This window comes from Dendrobium catenatum, unplaced genomic scaffold, assembly GCF_001605985.2.
Source record: "Dendrobium catenatum unplaced genomic scaffold, ASM160598v2 original_scaffold_211366, whole genome shotgun sequence".
Classification (NCBI taxonomy): Eukaryota; Viridiplantae; Streptophyta; class Magnoliopsida; order Asparagales; family Orchidaceae; genus Dendrobium; species Dendrobium catenatum.
The window spans coordinates 727,989-750,412 of NW_021529777.1; the positions used below are offsets into that span (position 1 = coordinate 727,989).

The following is a 22,424-nucleotide window of genomic DNA, read 5'->3' on the forward strand; positions in this document are numbered from 1 at the left end:
GTTAAATGTATTTTAAAATTATCCGATTATTTGAATTAAATGGATTTGCTCAATTAAGTTTATTAATTTAAAATTTTGAAGGGATTTAAAAAAAATATTCAAATGTTTATTAATAAAATTGGTTGGTCCATTAAAAGATTTTAAGTTTGAGCTAAAGTTTTAATTTACTACACTTTGATTTAAGTTAACATTTAAGTTTAAGATTAAATCGTTTACTCAATTAATTGATTTAATGTTAAAGGATTTAAATTTTAAACTTTTGTTAAATGATTTTACTAAAGCTTCTGATTCTTTATCTTAAAACTTTAAGTTGTTGCTCAATTAATTCATAAATCCGTTTTAAAGTAAAAGTTTAATTTAACTAAAGTTTTGGTTTTAGTTAAGCCATTAAACTTTCGATTAATTTTGATTTTATTAATTAGAGTTAATTAATTAAATTTCCCTTTAAAAATTATTTAATTTTCTTAATTCTTAAATGGTTGTTCTTGGTCATTTAAATTAATCAGATTAATCAACATCAAATTTTAACTATTTATCGGAAGTGAAATTAAATTAATTATATTATATTGAGTTTAAATTGAATAGAGTTAGAGCTATTAAATTTTATTTCAAATAATTTTAAATTCATTAATTAATCAAATTTTTATTTGAACTCCCCAAATTCACAAGACCGTGTTTTCCAACTTTTCCAAAAAATTCACATGTCTGATATTTTCGGAGAAATTTCAATAACCTCTCAGTATCCCCTCCCGATGGAAAAATTATTAGGTCAGGTGACCTGATGTAGCTCTACGTTCGGTAGCTAATAATATGTTGTCACGTGCTCTTACTCTTTACCGCGCGGCCCGACGACCTGTCTCGCACCGGAATCCAGGATTACTATGTTTGCGTATTGCTTGGTATTTGCTCGGTATTGCTAGGTATTACTCAGTATTGTTAGGTATTGCTTGGCAATAACGAAAAATACCGCTCTGTGAAGATCAATACCGAGTAATACCTAAAAGAACTCGGTATTGCTCGGTATTGGTCTTAACATAATAGTATTTTTCATTTTTGTCAAGCAAAATCGACCAAAACCTAGCAATACCAAGCAATACGCAAACTCCCGGGTCCGTTCCGAGTCGGGTTGTTAGTCCGCGTGGTAAATAGTGAGAACACGTGGCACCTGTTTACTGCTCACCGAATGTAGAGCTACGTCAGATTACCGGACCAAATAAAATTTCCTCCCCATGAGGGGAGATAGGAGAAGACACTTGATCATTTAATCTGCGGAGCTAAAAAGATAATCAACGATCGAAGACTTCAGAATGTCGTCGGATCCCAAAAATAATTTTCGACACAATGATTGCGGTGATTGGAGCGAATGGTATTGCTAATGTTAATTTCTATTATTATAATAGTATTAATATAATAATAATATATAGTTAATTCCTTCATATTCTTTTTCCATATTTTCTATTTGAAAATCAAGAAGGCTTGTTGTTCTACCGTAGAGGCGGACGTGTGATTAAATACTGCGGAGCGAAGAGAGGCGGTATTCCTGCAGCTTGGCAAGTGCAGATGGAGGCAAGAAAAGCCTACAACACGGTCTTGTGTGAGGTTCAACCAGAGACTACACGGGCGTTGGCCTGATCGACGGAAGAGGTAGAATGGTCGAAAGCCAGCGGCGTACGCAAGGGTCAAGCGTGAGTCGAAGCCGGCTTCGATCACTATAGTCAGATCAAGAAAAGAACGATGGTTGAAATCGATGATCAAACTCGAAGGCAGATAGAGCAGAAATCGGCGGTCTGGCGTTGCTCTTTGTGAAGATCTGGAGTGGAAAGAAACGTGGTTTCTCAGGCAGGTTTCTCCGGCGAAATTAGTATGTGAATCAGGCAGTTTGCAACCTTTGCGATTGCCTTCGAAATGGGGCGGATGGAAGTTGTCGAATGCTAGAATAAAACTAGAAAAGCAAAAGCCGAGAACTCGAATTTCCTTGTAGCCTCAACGTCTAAAAGCGGGCAAATTATTGGGTCAGGTGACCGAAGCCATTTCTCCGTTCGGTCGCCAATAAAAATGTGCCATCTGTTAGGCTTTTTTTTTAATTTAATATTAACGCTTTATGTCTTTTCAGAGTTAGCGACCCGACCCGATAACGCTTTTCATTTGAATTTCGGCAAATAAAGAATGGAAAAAAGCCTAACAGATGGCGCATTTTTATTGGCAACCGAACGGAGAGATGACTTCGGTCACCTGACCCAATAATTTGCCCTGAAAGCGTGAGTATCCCTGTTAGTTTTTTTTTAATTTGAAGCCAAGCGGTTATGTTGGACAATTTTTCAGCGGATTTGTGATGGAATTTATGCTGCAAATGCATAAACGACCACTTGTATCATATTTTGTGACAAAACAATCTGTCATAAATTATGGCGATATTTTCGCTGTAGACTTTTAGCCATAAATTCGTTGTAAAACTGTCATAATTTGAGTCAGACAACCAAAACCATGGTGCCATTTTTTCAAAATCAATCCCGTCTTAAATCCTTTTGCGACATGATTTTTACTCGTCAGAATTTATTTTGTCACAAATCCGTTGCAAACCAAATTTTTTTATGATAGATTTAACTTGTTTAGTGGCAGATTTTTCTGCTGCAAAGACTTAATTTTCCTGTAGTGCTTCTCTTCAAGTAGGTCAATAATGTGTAATATGTGTTCTAACCTTAAACCCACACAAAAAGCCCCTTGGCTTTACTAAGGGGCTAATGAGTTTCGTTCATTTTGAGTGCACTGCAAAGTAAATATGCACGTTCTAATAATTTTTGTATTTGGTGCTAGTGGAACGCAAAAGTAAAGCTAATGTGTAAAAATAAAGTGATATGATTTAAAATAGATGGAAAAATGATTTTATCGTCTCTGAAAGACATGCAAAATCATCGAGAATAATTATCTGAAGCGTACTTGAATTCATTAAAATGCAGAATTGAGATTTTCGATCTTCCACTTTTGAAGCGGTGTTCTCGAAGAGAGAGCGAGAGACCCTTTCTTTTCACTGAATATTGGAAACGATGGAAATGTGAAATTTACCGCTTAAACTAGAGACCTTAATCATTTTATACTTTAAGTTATTTTTTATTTCAGCCAAAATTAAAATAAAATAAATATTTGACCTCTACACAAATAATTATTTCCATACAAATTTAATTGAGATGCCACATAAGTTAAAAAATAATTTAATCCTTAAATAGATCATGAATTTAATTGGCTCAATTTTAGATAGTGTCTAATGTATAATGCTTTACTTATATATATAAATATATGGGCCCATATATGAAAATTTCCCAACATAAAGTATTTTGAACTCGATCTGTTGTATATTCGCAATGTATTTGAAACTAGTTAGTGAGTTCCAAATATACCACACTTGATTGGACCCCACTTAAGAGGATTTGTCGCTCGAGGGAAATCGAGCACAAGTTAGGAGGTTCCCAACCGTACCCGCCCACCAACAAAAGCATCAGTGGGTATGGTTTATGTTATTGAATAGTTCATTTATTTTTATGACACCCTTTTGAGTTTGGTTTATGTTTGTTTTACTCTTGTTGTTATACAGTTTTTGAAATATTACCTTTTTCGGCTATGATAGCTGATTTAATATTTTAAAGATTCCACAATGCAAAATTTAATGATTTTAGCTTTCAATAAAAGCTATGTTTATATAAATTTAAGCATTGAATTCACTGTTGGCTGTAGTTTTTGTGTTAAAACAGTTTTTAGTAATTACAAAATAAGGTTTCTCTCTCTCTTTGTATATATATATATAAATATATATATATATATATATATATATATGTTTTCATCATATTCAATGATTTTAACTTTGTAAAAAAGAGCATATTCTATTTTTCATCTACAAATACCTCAATTGATGCAGACTCATTTATTTTATTTACATGGAATAATGAATGTCGTATGAGCATTTGTGAATTAATAAACTTGAAATAAGAAGTACTAATATAAATAAAGCAAAATTGGACAAATAAGCCATGCCAAATTTTTGGTAGATATGCTTATGAAAATGCACTAAAGATTTTTTTTCCTTTTATGTGCTTATATACTTTTGTAAATGCGTGAAAGACATAGTTTTGTGAATATATCTTCTTTGCATCAATCTTTCATAGTTTTCCTTGCTGGCACATCAATGATTATTTGCAAGAGTAATTTAGTCAAAAGGTCCATCTTATGCATCAAGTGCAAAATCTAAGAAGAGAACAAAATTTATATGGAGTCTAAAACTCAAATGAATATCTCGAGTATTGCAGATAATGTGTGAGTATGTCGATGCTAACATGAGAAGTGCGAAAGGCTTCAAAGATGTTGTATATGAGGGTGCTGCTAAAAAATTAAAAGTGAAATTTGGCATTGAGGTCACAACTAAGGAATTCAACTAAACGACCTTTAAGTATTCATAATGTATTGATTTTACTTTATTCTATATACAATCAACTAAACAGAAAAAACAATTTGCCGGTATTCACTTTGCTGATGACCAAATAGCTTCAAAGCATTCACTTTATAATGTATTTATTTTACACTGCATTCACTTTACAATAAACCAAACAATCTTTAAGCCATTCTTAAACCCATCACCCCATGGCACAAGATATCGGGGAAACTTCTTTTTATATTTGTTTATATTAATATTAATTGAAATAGTTAAGATATAATAAATTAAATTAAATATACCAATAAATAACTAGTTAGTAATTTATTCTCTTAATTAAAGAATAACTTCTATTTATAGATCGCATGAACAGGATTAGCACGAAATGTTAGATTTAGCTGGGCTCTGCTAAGGTTTTGTTTTCCTCCTTTCCGCCAAGGCGGCCTCCGTCTTCGGGAGAGGTTTTTCCCTCTACTTTCCGCCGGATGGATCTTAATCCGATGGATTTTCCCCCTCTTCATGGCTCGTCCATCCTTGGACCGGCTCCTCCCCCCAACACGGGCGTCTCTTATGCCGACACTACTACTGACAACCTGATTCTGTCCCTATGGATTTCATTCCCCCTCTTTCAAATATCTCTTTCGTTGCTGGGGATCTCTTCGACGACATTTCTCTCTGGACTCTTTCACTAGTTAGGTACTTCATAGGCCAAAGACATTACTACGAACGCCTACTTCCTGCTATGAAAAAGGTTTGGCCTTTGAAAGGTGAGATCACTCACTCTCATTTCTCTCGCGGATGGATTTTTCCTCATTAAGATCTCTGCTTAAGAAGATTATGACGCGATTTAGAGCGGGGGGCCCTGGTTTCTATTTGGGAAGCCATTCATTTTGCAGAAGTGGTCTCCCAAGTTTAAATCTAAGAGGGATGAGGATGCCTCTATCCCGATCTGGATAAAAATTGTTGACCTCATGCTTGCATTATGGATGCCCCATGGCATTTCCAAGATCGCAAGCTGCATTGGTATTCCCTTGTCTGTGGATTCCCTAACTGCAAAACACTGCCGATTAACATTTTCTCGTGTGTGTGTGTGTGTAAAATTCCAAATAATATGTTCTACCCAATGAGATCCCTTTGGAAATTGAGGGAGAGGATTTATCTCTTAAAGTCATCTATAACTGGAAGCCCTTACGCTGCGAAGGTTATCGTTATCTTATTCACCCGTTTTCTCTTTTGCCCCTCTAATCCTAATCCCAAAATCGCTGCTTCTCTTCCTCCTCTCCCCCAAGGTCGTAGCTCCAGGAGACATATCCGTCCTCTTCGTAGGATAGATAACTCCAAACACCCTGCCAAGGCCTTAGACCTTGCTCCTTCCCCAAACTCTAGTCCTCTATGCCTCATTGTGGTCTATACTACCACTCCCACCCCTTCACTTCCTCCACCTGAAAAGACCATTGCGGCCTCTACTACCTCTCCCGCTCCCTCCCTTCCTCTGCCTAAAAAGGCTCCGCTTCTCCCCAATTTAAACTCTACCAATGAGGAATCCTCTTCCTCAGACTTACCTTCTTCCTCCTCTTTTTATTCCCCCCGAGAAAATTTCTTCTCCCAAATCCACCAAACCTTCACCTTCTAATCTCTAGATATCAAATATATTCAATGCTCTTGAACTGGATAACCCGATAGACGACCCTCCTTCCACCCTCCCAGATGTCGCTGACCAGTCACCTCCTATTATTGACATTAACCCCAATGTTAATGTCCCTTCCTCCTCTACAAATTCAAACCCCACAAAAGCTCAATCTTCTCCCCTCTCCAAGCATACTAGAGGGAAGTTGGCCAAGAAGGCCAAATCCTCCAAATCCTAATGCCCCTCCCCTCCCTTTCCTTTTTGAATATAAGGGGGTTTAATAGACCCGACAAGGTGGGTGTCTGCAAAGACCTTGTCAGAGTCCACGACATTAAGTTGTTATGTCTTTTAGAAGCTAAAATTCAGTCCACGACTGTTGGAGATGATTGGTTTCTTAATTCTCATCGTATTTTTGAGGATGAGCAACATTTTCACAATTTTGACTCCTCCAATCCTAGTAGAATTTGGATAAAATGGGATCCTTCTCATAGCTATTTTCCTCCCTCTTTCTCCTCTTCCCAACTTATTCGTGGGATTATTTCGGTGGGCTCTTTCCCTCCGTTTCATATGTTTGTTATTTATGCTGCTAACTCCTCTGATGAGAGGAAAGTTCTCTAGGACAATTTGAGAGATTTGACTCCTTCCCCGCTCCTTTGGATGGTTATGGGAGACCTCAATTGCTTCAGGTTTGATAATGAAAAAACTAGCGGTGTCCCTATTCCGGTTGGTAGACTGAATGAGCTCAACAACATTATTTTTTATTATGATTTGCAAGATCTTGCTTCGGTTGGGCTATTCTTTACTTGGTTCAATCAGCAGTTTGATCAGCCTATTCACATTAAGCTAGGTTGGGTTATGATGAATTCTTATTTCCTGGATTTCTATCATGCTGCACATTATAAGGTCCTCCCCCTCTTTGCTCGGACCACTCCACCTCCTCTACCAGCCTTCCCAACAAATTCCTTTTTAAAAATTATTAGACCCACATGGATAGTTTTTGGGATGAAGTGATTTCTATTTTTTCCCAACCAGTTAGCAGTAGACCGATCTCCTTTTTCAACATTGCCTGATTAATCTTAAAAGATCTCTTAAAAGGAAACCTTGGGCTTCCTCCAATTTCCTTTATAGCTCTATTTTTGTGCTAAAGTGCAAGCAACAGAGGTGCCTGGAGTGGTTACAAAACTCGCCTTTGAATATTCAACTTAATGCCCATCTTAAAGAGATAAATTTGCAACTATCCAGGCTTCAATCTTCTTGGACTTCTTGGATATCTCAAAAAGCCAAAGCCAAATGGCTTTCTCAAGGGGAAGATGACCTTGATTTTTTGTATGCTAAAATCCAGGTCAGGAGAAATAGGAATAATTTTTATGAGATCTCTGATTCTAATGGTACTCTCACTTCACATCATGACATTGCTAATGCTTTTATTCAACATTTTAAAGAGCTTTACAACTCGCCAAAACCTATTAATGCTGTGAATTTCTCCATTCCCACCGGCAACTATGTGCCTCCCAATATGGTTGACTCTTTGGTTGAGCCTTTCTCTTAATTATAACGTGATTAAAGCAGCTGTTTTTGATGGGCATGATTCCTCCACTCCAGGTCCCGATGGTTTCTCATTTGCATTTTATAAAAGAGCTTGGCATATTATTGGCCCTCATGTGTGTAGGCGATTATGGGTTTTTACAATTCTGGTGTTCTTCCTAAAGGAGTCAAGGCTTCGGTTATTACTCTTATTCCAAAAAGTACCCATGTCTCTAATATCTCAGATTATATGCCCATTTCTCTGTGCAACATTTTATACAAAATTATGACGAAGTTGTTAGCTAATCGTCTGAAGCTCATCTTACCTCTCATCATACATGAAAGCCAGGCCGAGTTCATTCAAAAGCGGTGCTCTACTAATAATATCCTCCTTGTCTCTGAACTCCTAAAAGGTTTTAATTCTTCCATAAATTGTTTTTGTGCCAAATTGGATATTATGAAGGCCTTCGACTCTGTTTCTCATGATTTTCTGCTTCAAAGAATAAGATAAAAGGGTTTCCTGGAGAAATTTATCAAAAGGGTGAAAGGTTGCATCAACAAAGTTCACTTTTCTATTTGTATTTATGGATCACTTAATGGCTTTTTTAGCTCCTTGGAGGTTTTGTTGGGCAATGATGTTCGTATTGCTCTTTCTCCCCCTTGGATGGCAATGGACTGCGGCTGAATGGTTCGATGGTTTTGTGATTCTCCTTTGCAACCAAGGGTCGATGTGCGTTGTGGCAATACTCTGAGCTCTATTTTTTGGTCCCCCATTGCACTTTTGCTTGCTTGGGGTGACTAGTTTTTGCTCTTATGTCTTTTGGTTTCTCTTTTGTTTTTGATATATATGTTTTTCTTTTCTTACATGTAACTAATTTCATTAATGAAATTAGAGCTATTGCCCTCAAAATTTCAGAAAAAAAAGGGCAGGACTAGCAGCGTGTGAAGAAGAAAAAGAGTGTTCGAGATTTGTGGCTTATTGTTGAATCTATGTCAGGATTTTTTTAAATTTAGAACTTATGACAAAATGCAGGAGAACCGAGATTTAAGATTTTGTATGTTTGAAAGTTGTCATTTTGGTTGTTTTTAATAATAAATTTTAAGTTATATTAATTAAAATAATTATATTAATATTTAATTACTAATTATATCATTAATTATTCAATTAAATTACATTAGATAATTAATGTATGCACTAATTATACTATTAATTATTTAATTAATTTATTTAAATTATATTAATTAAGTTAATCAATAATAACTTAGAGGTATCTAGGGTTGCCTTTCATCTTTTATTTTAGTCGTTGTCGTTCGGCTTCGTTGCTTCGCTCGGCTCCGGGATTTACCCATCGCCGGGATTTAACGCGCGCACAAAAACCGTTTTGCTGGATTTAGCGTAAATCCGACTTAAATCCCGCTGTAAATCCGATACCGAACAGCCCATAAGTATTTCTTCTCCCTCTTCTGCTGTAGTTACTTGCAGATACCTTCGCTGCCTTTGAACCGCAGATTGTTTCCTGGAATTTGGTTAGTGTTTTCATAGTTCATAACACTATTCCCTCTCTGAGAAAGATGAGGAAGATTGTGGACAGCCGAATTCGAACCCTCATAGAGAATGGCGTAAAGCTACGTCACCGTTCGATGTTCGTCATTATTGGAGACAAGTATCGTAATCAGGTACTGCTTTCTTTCTTCCCTTCCTAAAATTTGTTAGAATACTTGGAAGCAATAGTGAAGTTTCGCAACTAGAGTTTTACTTGTTTGCTTACGGCAAGAATCTTAATTTATGGATTCTGATTCTTTTGTGTTTCCTCCGAGTTTTAAATGCTAAAAGTAATATTTTTAGTTTATTTCATTTCCGATACAAAGTTTGTATGGCGCTGATGACATCATATTCTTTGTGCAGATTGTGAATCTTCACTACATGATGAGCAAGGCAGTCGTAAAATCCCGGCCAACTGTCTTATGGTGCTACAAACAGAAGCTAGAGCTTAGCAGGTGTCTTTTTTTATCATAATTTTTCTAAAAATTTATCCTTTTTTTAAATAAAAGCTATTTTTCCATATTTAAACCCTTTGAAGCATACTACGTGCTGCAAAAGCAAAAGAGTGCAATGCTCATCCTAGGTTTGGGCCAAGTTAATCAAATCATAACACTAATTTGAATCAGGTTTAGTCAAGCCACTAAACTCTTGATCCAACTTGCTGATTAACTCTAAGTAGTCCAAGGTGGCATTCATTTAAAATAGCCTAAATCAATTCATTGTAAAGTTGAAGTTACCTAAAGAAATGGTATGCCTGTTGATGAACATAGTAGTTGAAGTCGTCAAGGCTGCTCGCCCATCTTCATGAACTCACCATTGATATTGCCAATGAATCTTGCCATGGAACTTACCAGAGAATTCACCAAAGGAAGCTCATATGTTAATGATCTCATCCTCAACATTGAGGATCTACAAGATTTACTAGTATATTTTGTTAATAAATATTATGATTTTCAACTATCATTGTGAAGCATTCATATGTAAATTTACTAGTTTTACTAAAATATAATTTTTAATTGTGTTGAATATTGTTATAAATATATAAATATGGTGTCAATAGATGAGCTTGAGACATTTAATATGGTTTAATCACATTTCGATACATCTAATTGACTATGTGATGTAGAACTGTATGCGTAGGTTGAAGATTAATTATGAAATTACACGCTTGATGAAGAGTAAGAATAATTATTCAACTTTTAACGATTTAAACGAAAGATTGAAAATAATAAAGAGATTATTAGCTTAGGCAATTGATTATACGATAATTGTTAGGAGCACAAAATAATCAATTCAAATCAAGCTTTGCATCACGTGGGGGTTTTCGAAAGAAATCCCTAGATTAATATTTAGACTAGTCACTATTAAGATCCCTTGCTCACACTCTTAATAATTGATTTGGCGAAGAAAGTTTGCATAATCTTCATGATGCCACAATTGAAGAAGACTTAGAATAAATAATATTTGGGAGAGAGTTCACCTCCATCATGATTCATAAGAGAGTTGTCACTGAACGGGAGGTTGCCATTGATCAATAGCAGTTGCAAGGGAGAAGATGATTTGTTCCACGTACTCTTTGACGGAGTGTTTGTTTTTAAGATCTATGTCGAAGAACAAAGATCAGTGAATGTCAATTAATCCTTGATCGTCAGATACGAAGCCGTGATCAAGCTTCAGATCGGCCATTCATGAGTGGACAACAAACTATGGTGTGTTGGAGCTTCTGGACAGCAAAGGGAGATCTTCCGAATAGCAGGACAACAGGACGGCCTTGCTGAAATTTTTGGACAGCAAGTTGGATGGTTATGGGATGCGGGATAACAACCTTTGTGAGGTGGAAATCCTATAGTAATCGATGTTCAGGAGGAGGGAGTTAGAAATATTAATTCAAAGTAGAGGGGTGTGGGTAGTGGCCGACCATAGAGGAGGGAATGAGAGAATTTGATTTTAGAAATTTGGTTGTTGATTAAAGGAGGGAAATCAATCCGGAATTATGGAATATAATTTCTGCTTTAAATGGAGGTGATTGGGAAATTTGAATTTGAATTTCCCCAAAATTTAAGGAAGGAAGTGAATGGGGGGGGGGCACTTAGGTGAGGAATTTGATGGTTTGATTGGGGAGCTTTAATGAGGCTAATAATTAAATGAGGGAGGGAGAGAGAGGGGGCGGCCAAAACAGGGGAAGGGGAGGGGTCCGCACATGATTTAATGTAGATTTGAGGGATTAATTGTTTTGGAATTGAGTTGCCATCTAAGCAGAATAAATTATGAAAGATATTTAAATCAAATATCTCTCTAAATTTATTGATCAAATTCAATAGGTTTGATTGGGGAATTTCCAAAGACAACTCATCTTAAATTAAGAAGGAATTTCAAATTTGAATAAGGAACTTTCCAATTAACCTGGGATAAATTTGGCAAGTAGTGAATGCTAGTTTGAATTTGGAATCAGGGGAAGGAGGAGGATGGCAGTGGTTTATGGGGGGAGTTGGGGCCGGTTGGTTTGGTGGGGACGCTTGGTTTGTGGTGTGGAATTTTGGCCAAGGGAGGAAGAGGTGACGGCTAGGGTTTGGGGATGGGAGGAGGGATGGCTAAGGTCTAGGCAGGTGGTGGCCGGCGGCTTGGAGGGGGGGTGGGTGGGGGGGGAGGGGGGATGGGGAAGGAGGCGGCTAGGCGAAATAAGGAGGAGACGATGGTGGAGGAGATGGACCACGAGCCCGGACGTGTCCTGCAGCTGATGGGTAGTACATTGGTCTCACCTATGGACTTCAAACTCTCACAAAAGCTCTCTCAACTCTCCAAGATAGAAGTGTAGGAAATTTTCATAATAATATTCATCATCCCCTCCAAAGAAGAGGAGGTGGCTATAAATAGCCAAAATGCAATAGAAAATCCAAAGACAAAAGTTCCCCATGGGGTCACATGAACCTACTCCCTCAAGTGAGGGTAAAATCGGAAAAGATACAATAATAAATCAAATACAAATAATAGCTCATAAATAAAGTGGTATAATCATGGCCGTAGATCTCCGGCCTCTTCTCTGGTAAACTCTTCACTGTTGGATGTCCTCATCACTATGGCTACCTCAATTTGTACTTTCTTACAACAATCTAATACAAATTCAATGCTCATCTTTCTCTTTCCTATCTCTTTATTAGGTTTGTTACATACTTATTAGTAAGATTATGATATTGCCTACTAACATATTTATAGCTAACATCATTTTTAAGTGTGGTGAGTTGCCTTAAACAAGAAGCTAAGCCATGTAGCTGCTTGATGAAAGAGAAAGATCTCTATAAAATGTGCAACAAGATTTTGCCACTTCCGAACAAATTGATCAAATCAAAGATCATTTAATAAAGACAATCAAAGGAATTCAAAATGGTTACAAGAAGACATAACTCTTATTTATCCACTCCAACAACATAACTGGACTAATTCTCCACATCATCAACAAGACAACAATATTATAGTTACCGCATTGCTCAATAACTTCCATTAAAAGCATGTCATCTCTTCAAGGAGAAAGTGCAATAGATATTATCATCCTGTTATCTAAGAAACTATTTACTCGACCATCCAATGTCGTTTCAGTTGCATCCCAAAAGCTTAACCTCCACCAAAGTTTAAAATGCCAACTCTCGAAGCTTATTTTGAAAATATGGACCTACCTTATTTGAACCAATAATTTCTCTTCTTGTGGTTAGCGTCTCAATGCTGAATAAATTCCTCACAACATTCAAAGAATCACCTATGCTGTGGTTCTTAAGACTTCGTGGAAGCATAATAGCTTTTTTATAATTTAATTGACTTTTTTATTATGCAATTTGCTAGCGTTCAAGGACCATTAAAAATTTTAGAAGCTTTCTTGAACATGAGGTATGAACTTGATGAATCTGTTTGATGCTTTATTATTTATTTCTAGCGGGAGATGTTGAATTTCAAGTATATTGAGCTTGTGATCACCCAAGTTGTATTCACTTATGACAGTCGAGAAGGTCTTTTTAGGTATGCACTTGGCTTATAACAGTTGAAGAAATTAGTTGAATTATTGGGACTTGTTAAAAGTTATATTAATGCATAAAGATATAACAATTTTGAAACTTTTCTTTAGATACGACAACTTCATAATTGAGCAAACATGCATCATTGCAACTTTAACTCTATTGAGATAAGAACTCTCTTAAATGACTTACGTCGACAGTAATAACATAATCAACGACAAAATAAATATACAAGCTCATTAAATTATTGTTTTTCTCAACCAATTTCTTTTGATCATTCACAGACATGTGTAAGTTTCTTGACGACATTCTTAACAAATGCTTGTACCAAAAATTGGAGAGGATAGGTAGTCTAAGATTAAAGGAACACAAATTTAGCTTATTTTTTGGCACAAGAAGATATATGTTGGCATCCTTATTCTTTGTCATAAGAGGATCTATGTTGGCATCCAATACAACTCGATCATTCTTTGCCCATCAAATGATGACTTGCGTCTCTCATCTTTGAATTCTCCTAGAGGATGTAAAAATGATTTGGCTTTTCCCTTGTTATATCTACTTGACTTAGATGCTGACTTCTCCTTAGCAAGACCTTTTGAAATTAATGGAGCCTAAGCTATTGGAGTTGTACTATGTCCTAGCCTCCTAGGATTGGAATATCAGCTTAAGAACTCAGCCTTACTACACCTTTTCTTATATCTCTTAGGACTCTTCATCACTCATGAAAGTTTGGTGTTTTTGTGATGTAGGCAGGGGGGGGGGGGTCAAAACAAGATGAGAATTTGTTTTGACCATTGGGCTTCTGGTGTTCTCGGGTAAGCCTTGGTTGCTTGGTATTGAGCTCAAAATGCTGGAATTTTAATTAGTTCTAGCTTATAAATGTTTGAGCTAAAGTTTAGCTCAATGATTGGGGGATTTATTGTACTTCCTAGCTCATTAATTTTGAGCTCTTGGTTAGCTCATAATGAACTGAAGTTTAGCTCATTTATGTAAGTTTAGTGGAAGCTCATTATGGTGGATTTTGGCCCTTTGGTTCCCGTGGATGGTTGCTGGTTTTCCCGTGCTTGGCCCTTTGGTTCCCATGGATGGCTGTTGGGTTTCCTGTGCCTTGCACCTTTGGTTTATGCAGCTGACTGCTTGGTTCCTGCGGCTGGCTGCTTGGTTCCGTGGATTTTCTGCTTCGTTCCCGTGGCTGCTGTTTGGTTTCCACGGCTGCTGCTTGGTTTCCACGGCTGCTGCTTGGTTTTCACAGCTGCTGCTTGGTTCTCGTGGCTTTTCTTCTCTATTTTGCTATACCGTTTGGGGTATGATGTATTTGATTGTTGTCCTTTCATTTCCCTTAATCTAATAGGTTTATTTAATGCTGTTTGGAGGCTGTTTTTTGGGGTGGGGAATTCCATGAGTTCTTCCCTGTTTTCTGTGCAGAATTTTGGGGGGCTGTCTGCAGAATTTTGGGGGCTGTGTGCAGAATTTTGGGAGCTATTTTTGGACAGAATTTGGATAGCCTTTTGCCCTTCCTCTTCCCCTTAGTTAATTAGTTTTAAATGAAGTTTTAGGTGGTTGTTTGGCTCCCCTTTTGTACCTATATATAGGAGATGTTTTGAGACTTAAAGAGAGTTGTGATGATGATGATTTTTGGGACAAAAACCTGAGAGGTTTTTTCTTCTTTGGAAAGCTTGAGAGCTTTGTCCAACTTCTCTTCTTCTACCTTCTAGGAAAGCTTGCGAGCTTCTCCTTCTTTTCGTCTTGGTTTCTTACCTCCTTCTCTACGCAAGAATCCGCCCCACTTGTATCCTTCTTCTCAATCCAAGAAAGCAAGTTTAGGAAAGTCGTCGTGTTTTTATTTTGTCGTTTGTATGTCGTCAAAAGTTTGTAAGTCTTTTATATTATAAAGTGAAGTTATTTGTGGTTTATTTTTGTTTTTTTGTGACTTTTAGTATTTTGTATCTTTTTTCTAGTAATTTGTGTATCTTCTAATTTATAGGAAGATATTATTTTGTTAGCAAAAATTTGGGTCCCTCTCCCAAATTTTTGCTTGCATCATTTTGTGGTGGAGGCAATTTGGCATCTTCATCTTCTAACTTGTTCAAAGAATTAAATAACTCTGCATCATCTTTCTTGCCCTAGTCTATTTAAAGTGGCCACTCGCCTAAAATGTTATAAACTAAAAAATAAAATGTAAAATAAAGTCAAATCAAGTCAAATAAAATATTTATTTAACAAATATAATTAAAAGCTAAAACTTTGAAAGACAAGCTTATGTGGTAATTTGTTCTCCTTAGTTTGACTGAGAAGAATATAGCCTGATAGATTTCTCTGAGATATAGTGCATGCAGTTAAGTTCTCCGTCCCTCATGATCATGAACAAAGTTTCCATTTTCTTTGATAAGCGGGAAACACAACTTTCTTTGTGGAATGATATTTGGCCTAGTCTTCATTGGTCATCCGATGGTTGTTTTCACTAAAAATACTTTTTCCAATTCTTTATTTTTTAAACCACCTATTTTAATGTATTCTAAAGACAAAAGTTCGATACCTTGCTTGTAATCCCTTATTGTGAACGTGAATCAAAACAAGTTCAAACTTGTTGAAATGCTTATTTATTTTGTACATAATCTATTTTTTTATGCTTGTTGAAATGCTTATTTATTTAAACGAGAATTTGACTGTTAATAGGACACAATGGAGAAAAAGGACTCATGTAGCCGACCCCACGTAGTGGGATAAAGGCTTGATGTTGTTGTTGTTGTATTCAATTAAAATCTCATTTTTAAGCTTAATAAGCTGCTCATGAATAAGCTTGGTAAAACTTGTGTAGTTAGCTAACATGCTGATCAATAATGTTGGCCGTTAATAAGCTTGATATGGCTTGGTTGGTTAGCTAACAAGTTGAGCTTAAACAATCATAATTTTAGACAAATGGAGCTTGCAGACTATTGCTAATGCTCGAATCAAGCTCGTGCTCGATTCAAATAGGGATTTAGCAAATGAGCTCAAGCTCTAACAAGCTTCTACTTAACTAAGCTTGGTTCATTTGCACAGTATTTGAAATTGCGTAATCAGGTATTGAGGCGTTTTCTTTCAAAATGGTGAGGTACAAGCCTCAAAGCATTTTGAGGCATTAGTCTCAAAATTAAATCATTAAATTGATGAAAAATATGAAATAATAAATAACATACTAACATTAAGGTAAAATCATAAAAGTTAAAGTTAGCCATTAGAAGTCATACAAGGCTATATAACTAACAATAAATAAATCGTTTAAACGCCAATTTTTTATTCTTAAGCCTCTTGGAAATTTCATAAAAGTTGTTGCGAGGTGTGCTTTGAGGCGTGCCTCTCCCCAACTTAGGTGTAAACCTTATATGACAAGTGTGAGATGTACTCTTCATTGCCTTTAAAAAAAAAACCTTGAAATGAGCCTTGAGGTAGGCCTCTAATTACGCAATTTTAAATCATGTTTGCAGCCTTAGTCACTCTCAGCAATGTGGACTTCGAAGTTATCCCCAAACTCCCAACAGTGCAATTTCATGTTATATTTTGTTAAAGCAAACTTCTAATTTGTCTTAGTTAAGTTCACCGACCTACCAGTAGGAGCCTTAGCCACTAATGAGAAGCAAGAAAGAATTAATCAAACCCTTGAAGGAGTCTCATAATAGAGTGTAAAGAAACAAATGAAGAAGGATGTTAACTATTTATAGGGAAAGTTGTTGAAGTTGAAACAACTCAATTCGTATCCGAGGAGCCATCATTTTGGTCATTTGCCATGTCAAATTGGAAGATTTACTAGAGATATTTGCTTATAATTTTAAATGACATGAAGATACTTGGGCAACTCAAGCGTCGAATTACAGGTTAATTCAATCAAATTGCTGATACTCCAAAGATTCATACAGTAAAAAATAATTATTAACTTCGACAAAAGATTAACTTCATAGAAAATTGGCATAAAATAATTAAGATCTAAACAATTTATATGAATAAAATCTTTTTATTATTGCAATAAAATATGGTAATTACATTAAAATTTTAAATGACATGCAGATACTTGGGCAACTCAATCAATGAATTATTTGTTAATTCAATCAGATTACTCATATTTCAAAGGTTCATCTAAAAAGTCAATTATTAATTTTGACAAAAGGTCGATTTCCTACAAAATTGTAATAAAATAATTAATATGTAAACAATTTATATGAATAAAAACCCTTTTATTATCGACACAAAAATAAAAGAAAAACTTTAGAAAGAAAGACACAAGTCTCATGAAAGAAATTTTCTTGTTTTGAGAGGACAATACAAAATCTGGCGTGTAGAAGGATGACTTAATGTAGTTGGAAAGTTCTCGAATTTATTGTATGACGATGGCACAACTTTTTTAAGCAAAACTTGGAGAATTGATTCATGCATGACTTATTGAAGCATAATTCTGAATCAAGTGTCGCAACAAAAACTCAAATAGACTTATTTAAGAAGATGCGTTAAAATTTCTCAATAAAATGACTTCATCCTTCAAATTTTTTACTTTTTTAGTGAATATCTCTCTTGACTTCAAATGATAGGACATTAGAAGACTCTATAAGGCATCAAAATTTCTTATAATCGCTAAGTTAAATCTTCTCAACTTATACAAAAAATTGAAGTTTAATAACTTTCTTAGAAATTTTTATCTTTTTATGCTTAAAGCTGAATTGAAGAGTGAGTACCGTTTCCTTCATATCTTCAAAATCATTATTAATTTTTCAATTCTACTCACTAGATTGACATCACTTACTCTACAACACAACTTTTGTTTACTGGACTAGACATCTCAAAGTTTGCAATCTTGTTTTGGGATTTAGTTTTTTCATTTGGTAATATATGGTTGATTTCCTCATTTCCTGTGACCTTATTTGCTAATGGAAGGTTCTTATCAACAATAAATACTTCTTCATATCTTTCTCTTGTAGAGGATCTTAGTTAGTCAGAAACTTGCCCATGAATAGAAACATTGCTTAGCACAATTTCTCAACTTGTATCACTAAGAAGTTTCTTTGAGAGCTCCATCCACGAAGACCCAAGCATAGAAGAATCTCAACCTGTATCCTTTTTTGGAATAGTTATTTGAAGAATATGACTTACTACAATTTGGACAATCATCGGAACGCGTACCCTGTCAACTCCATCCTTGTATGTGGTGGAGCAACCTTGACATGCTCCATGTTCTCTCAGATATAATGCTTTAGCATGCTCTATATTCTCTCGGATATTAATATCTCGCTTATTATATTTTCAAGAATTTCAAATTTTTATATAATTTATACTAGCTGGGAAATTGGGGAATAGCATGCTTTGATATAGTCACAACAATGTTCCGAGTCATTAAAACATGGCTCCTGGAATTATCCTAAAATTTTATGAAGCTTCTTGGAAATTTTAATACTTCTCTTTGATTTTCCTTTCCTTTTTTTTGGTCCTGGAGCGGTATTTTTCCTTTTATCGTGGCGATTTTTAAACCTATGTTTTTTTTTTTTTTTAGATTTCCTTTTTTTTGTGATTTAGAGAAAACTAGGGGCCTAATTCTGGACTTCTCAGCCAAGTTTAGTGCATGATGAAATTGGTCATCATTGGTTTGTTTGAGAGGGATGCGAACTATATGAGTTCGGATGAATTTTGTTATGAAGTTGCATTTGCAATTAAAAACATGCTTCTATGATGTGAATTGGCTTGACGGGAAGTTTCGTCGAACAATATCCACGCCTTTTTCTTGTCACTTTGAATTTGAAATTTTATCACTTGATTGATGAGCATTTCACTGAAATGTGTTGCACAAATTTTATGCAGCATCTTGCTCATTTTACTATGAGCCTATTCACACACTTTTTAATGCTTTTTGTTGCATGATTTATAATGAGCAATGTCACACACGTTTGCCTTTTGCTTACCAGAGAGGCTTTCTTAGGATCAGATTGTTGACCTTTTAGTCACAATAGGTCAATCCAAGACTTACTTCCAGGCTCTCTCTACCTGCTAAAATATCAAGAAAATCTAAGTTTGTTTGCATTGGCAGTTCAATATTATGTTTGCTTTAGACAATTGAGACTGCATATTGGTTGGATAAATTTTGTTTAACTTTATTTTTTTCTTCACTGTTTACATTACTTCTTGAGAATATTTTTCTATGTTTTTTCCTCCTGAGTTATTCCTTTTTAGCTATGCTTGCTATTGTGGTACAGTTTTTTGTGCTAATTAAAAATAAACTTTTTTTTTTTCAGCCACAAGAAAAAACGTTCAAAACAGGTTAAAAAATATATGCAGAGGGGCCTCTTGGACCCTGAGAAAGTTGATGCATTCTCTCTTTTTGTTGAAAGTACAAATATAACTTACTGCCTGTATAAGGATTCAGAAAGAGTACTGGGCAATACCTTTGGCATGTGCATTTTACAGGTTTAGTATTTTATGTTATTGATTAGCATGATTTTTGCTGTCAATGAATTTTCTGATGATATTTGTCCATTTAGGATTTTGAGGCTTTGACTCCAAATATTTTGGCAAGAACAATTGAAACAGTTGAGGGTGGAGGCCTCGTGATTTTGTTGCTTCATTCTTTACCCTCTCTAACCAGTCTCTACACTATGGTGATGGTATGATATTACATTCTTGGTTCAAAAAATGAATACGGTTCAAGCAATGGCTACATTTTGTTGATAATCGATTTAATTTTGAAATTTCTGGAATTTGATTTATGTCTTTAAGCACTAGCTTTTGATTTGTTTGATGGGGAGAATGCCTGTACTTTATAGATGCTGGGATAAGATACCACCTTTGGGATGAAAATCTATGTTATATTGAACCAAATTTTTTTCTTGCATGAAGGAAATGTAAATCCTCTGAAACATGATTTAAGGACGACTCTGAAAGTGCATGCATCTAAAGAGCATGAGCAATAGGTACACCATTGAAGTTTATAGTTTATTATTATTATTATCATTATTTTGATAGATGCTCCGAAAAATTGTTTTTCCACTAGTGCAAAAAAAAAAAAAAAAAAAAAAAAAAAAGGAAAAAAAAAAAAAAAAAAAAAAAAAAAAAACGAACTTGGAATTTGGAGTTATGAATTCATGTCAGTCTTGTGTTTCTCATTCTATGGTAAATCAGTAGGAAATTTTTTTAAAAATTCTTGTCTAAGCTTGTTTTATGGCTCAAACAGTGAAGTGAAAAACCATGGTGGGAATATTACATTGTTGCCATTTTAGGCAATGTGTGCTCTTCTGTCTTTTCACGTACTTTGCTATTGTTGTGTGAAGTTTCATAAACTAATACATTCCCAATTAGTTATGGATTTGTTCACCATGGTGTACCACCATATCTTTACTATTTTTGCTGTTGCTTGCAGTTATACTTTACCAAATCTTGATCATCATTGTCTTTATTGTTGAGAGTGAACTAAGGTTGGCAAAGCAAATTGGTTAAAGAAGTATAGGAACATTTTGCGCTTCCTTTTTGGTTAATTCCCAAAATTCTTAATTTTGAAAAAAGTGTAAAGTAGATAAACATATCTACAAAATAGTCCACTCATCAAAGCCTGAGGAAAATATCCATTACTAATGCTGTTTATGTGCATTCCAACACGGTGTTAATGTGCCATTACTCTTGATTGTAGGATCTGTCACTCAGTGGAACATCTCGTTGATTGAAGCTTTTTCCTTAAATAAAACGTTGAATGATTATTAGTATTCTAACTCATACTTTTATTGAGATTTTCTTCTTTTGGCCATTGTCAAGTGAATTTGCAACTTAGTGTGTCTATTGAGGAAATTATTTGCTAGGCATATTATTACATCATTCTCTGTGGTGCAGTCACACGAGGCACTAAGGTTGGTTTTCTAATTGATTTCAGGATGTCCATGAACGGTTTAGGACAGAATCTCATTCTCAGACTGTTCCCCGGTTTAATGAGCGTTTCTTATTATCTATTGCATCATGCAAGGTATCTCTTGTTGTGGATGATGAGCTTAACATCCTGCATATATCATCTCATATCAGATCAATATCGCCGGTGGAAGTTGCTGAGGTAAATTTGTCAAATTTTATGTTTTCTTATTTTGGGTATCATAGACTGAAGATGTATATATGAATTTTGATCATGAATTTGGTATTTTGTTCTTTCCTCCATGCTTTATTTCTGTTTTTAAGTAACCAATGATAACAACATTGGTCTTACGACATTTATTTTATTACTAATTATCTACACAAAAACAATGTAATTTCTACCTAACAATATGGATAGTTATTCTAAAATGACTTTTACCTCAAAACTTCCTGATGGGGACAGCAGAGCGTGGAAAGTCTATCAGAGACGTGGTCGTCGATTTACGGCCATGATTGAGTCGATGTACTTCTGAGTCGTGTTATTGTTTTCTTTATTATTATGTTATGTTGTATTTGCTTTATTAGTGTTTCCGTTTTTACTCCTTAAGGGATGTTGTATGTAAGCCTGAGGGCATCGTCGTCTTTTTATTTTCTTGAGTCTTTTGTACGAGGCTATATATAGCCCCTTATTCTCTTTTCATGTTAATGAATGATTGAATGATAAAAAAACTTTGCCCTTGCTCGAGTTCTTGAGAGATCTTGAGAGTGCTTGGAGAGAGATCCCTAGGAGAGGGAATTTGGATCACCCACCAACCTTGGAGATGGCCGGGTTCATGGTTCTTCTTTTTTATCTTGTTATCATCCTTTCTTCATCCCCTAGCCGCCGGCCAAGAGTTCTCCCGGACCCCCTAAGCCGCCAACCATCTAGCCCCACCATCACCAGCCGCCTGGGCTCCCCACCCCATCCCCCCTCTATGGCCAAACCCTCCCACCGCCGGCCACCCTTGGCTTCTCCCCCCTCCCTATGTGCCAGCACACCTTTCCTAAATTAGATCTCATGATTTTAGTAACTCTATTTATGATTAAATTCAAATCAATTTGAATTTGAAATAGTTACCTAATTTATGAAATCCTATTTTAGGAAACCTACTAATTCCCTTCCTATTTAAATTATAAATTAAGATGGGAAGAGATATTTCTTTCCAAACTTAATTCAATAATTTAAGTAAGCATTAAAGACCTCATTAAACTCCTCCCTCCCTCCCACTATAGCCGCCGGTCCCCCCTTGGTGATTTAAATTAGGAATTGTTTCCTAAACGCCCACCTCCTCTCTTGGAAACAATTCAAACTCCCTCATCCCTCCTTGGCTTAAATTCCCCCATGCCCATGCTTATTTAATTTCTTTCCAAAGTTCTTCTCTTCTATTTGGAATTAAATTAAAATCCCTAACCTCC

The 22,424-nt window shown here is 35.6% G+C and overlaps 1 protein-coding gene across 2 annotated transcripts in view; it reads left to right on the plus strand.

Moving 5' to 3' along the window:
- The first annotated feature begins 8,879 nt into the window (after positions 1-8,879).
- LOC110092608 (RNA cytidine acetyltransferase 1) overlaps positions 8,880-22,424 on the plus strand; it is a 102,119-nt gene continuing 88,574 nt past the window's right edge. The window contains exons 1-5 of one of the 2 annotated variants that reach the window (XM_028692485.1): positions 8,880-9,248; positions 9,478-9,569; positions 19,373-19,544; positions 19,619-19,741; positions 20,998-21,171. In XM_028692485.1, the coding sequence (XP_028548318.1) occupies positions 9,144-9,248; positions 9,478-9,569; positions 19,373-19,544; positions 19,619-19,741; positions 20,998-21,171 (666 nt within the window). In that variant the 5' untranslated portion in view covers positions 8,880-9,143. The remainder of the gene's footprint in view (positions 9,249-9,477; positions 9,570-19,372; positions 19,545-19,618; positions 19,742-20,997; positions 21,172-22,424) is intronic. The other variant, XM_020817239.2, reaches the window with a different exon arrangement.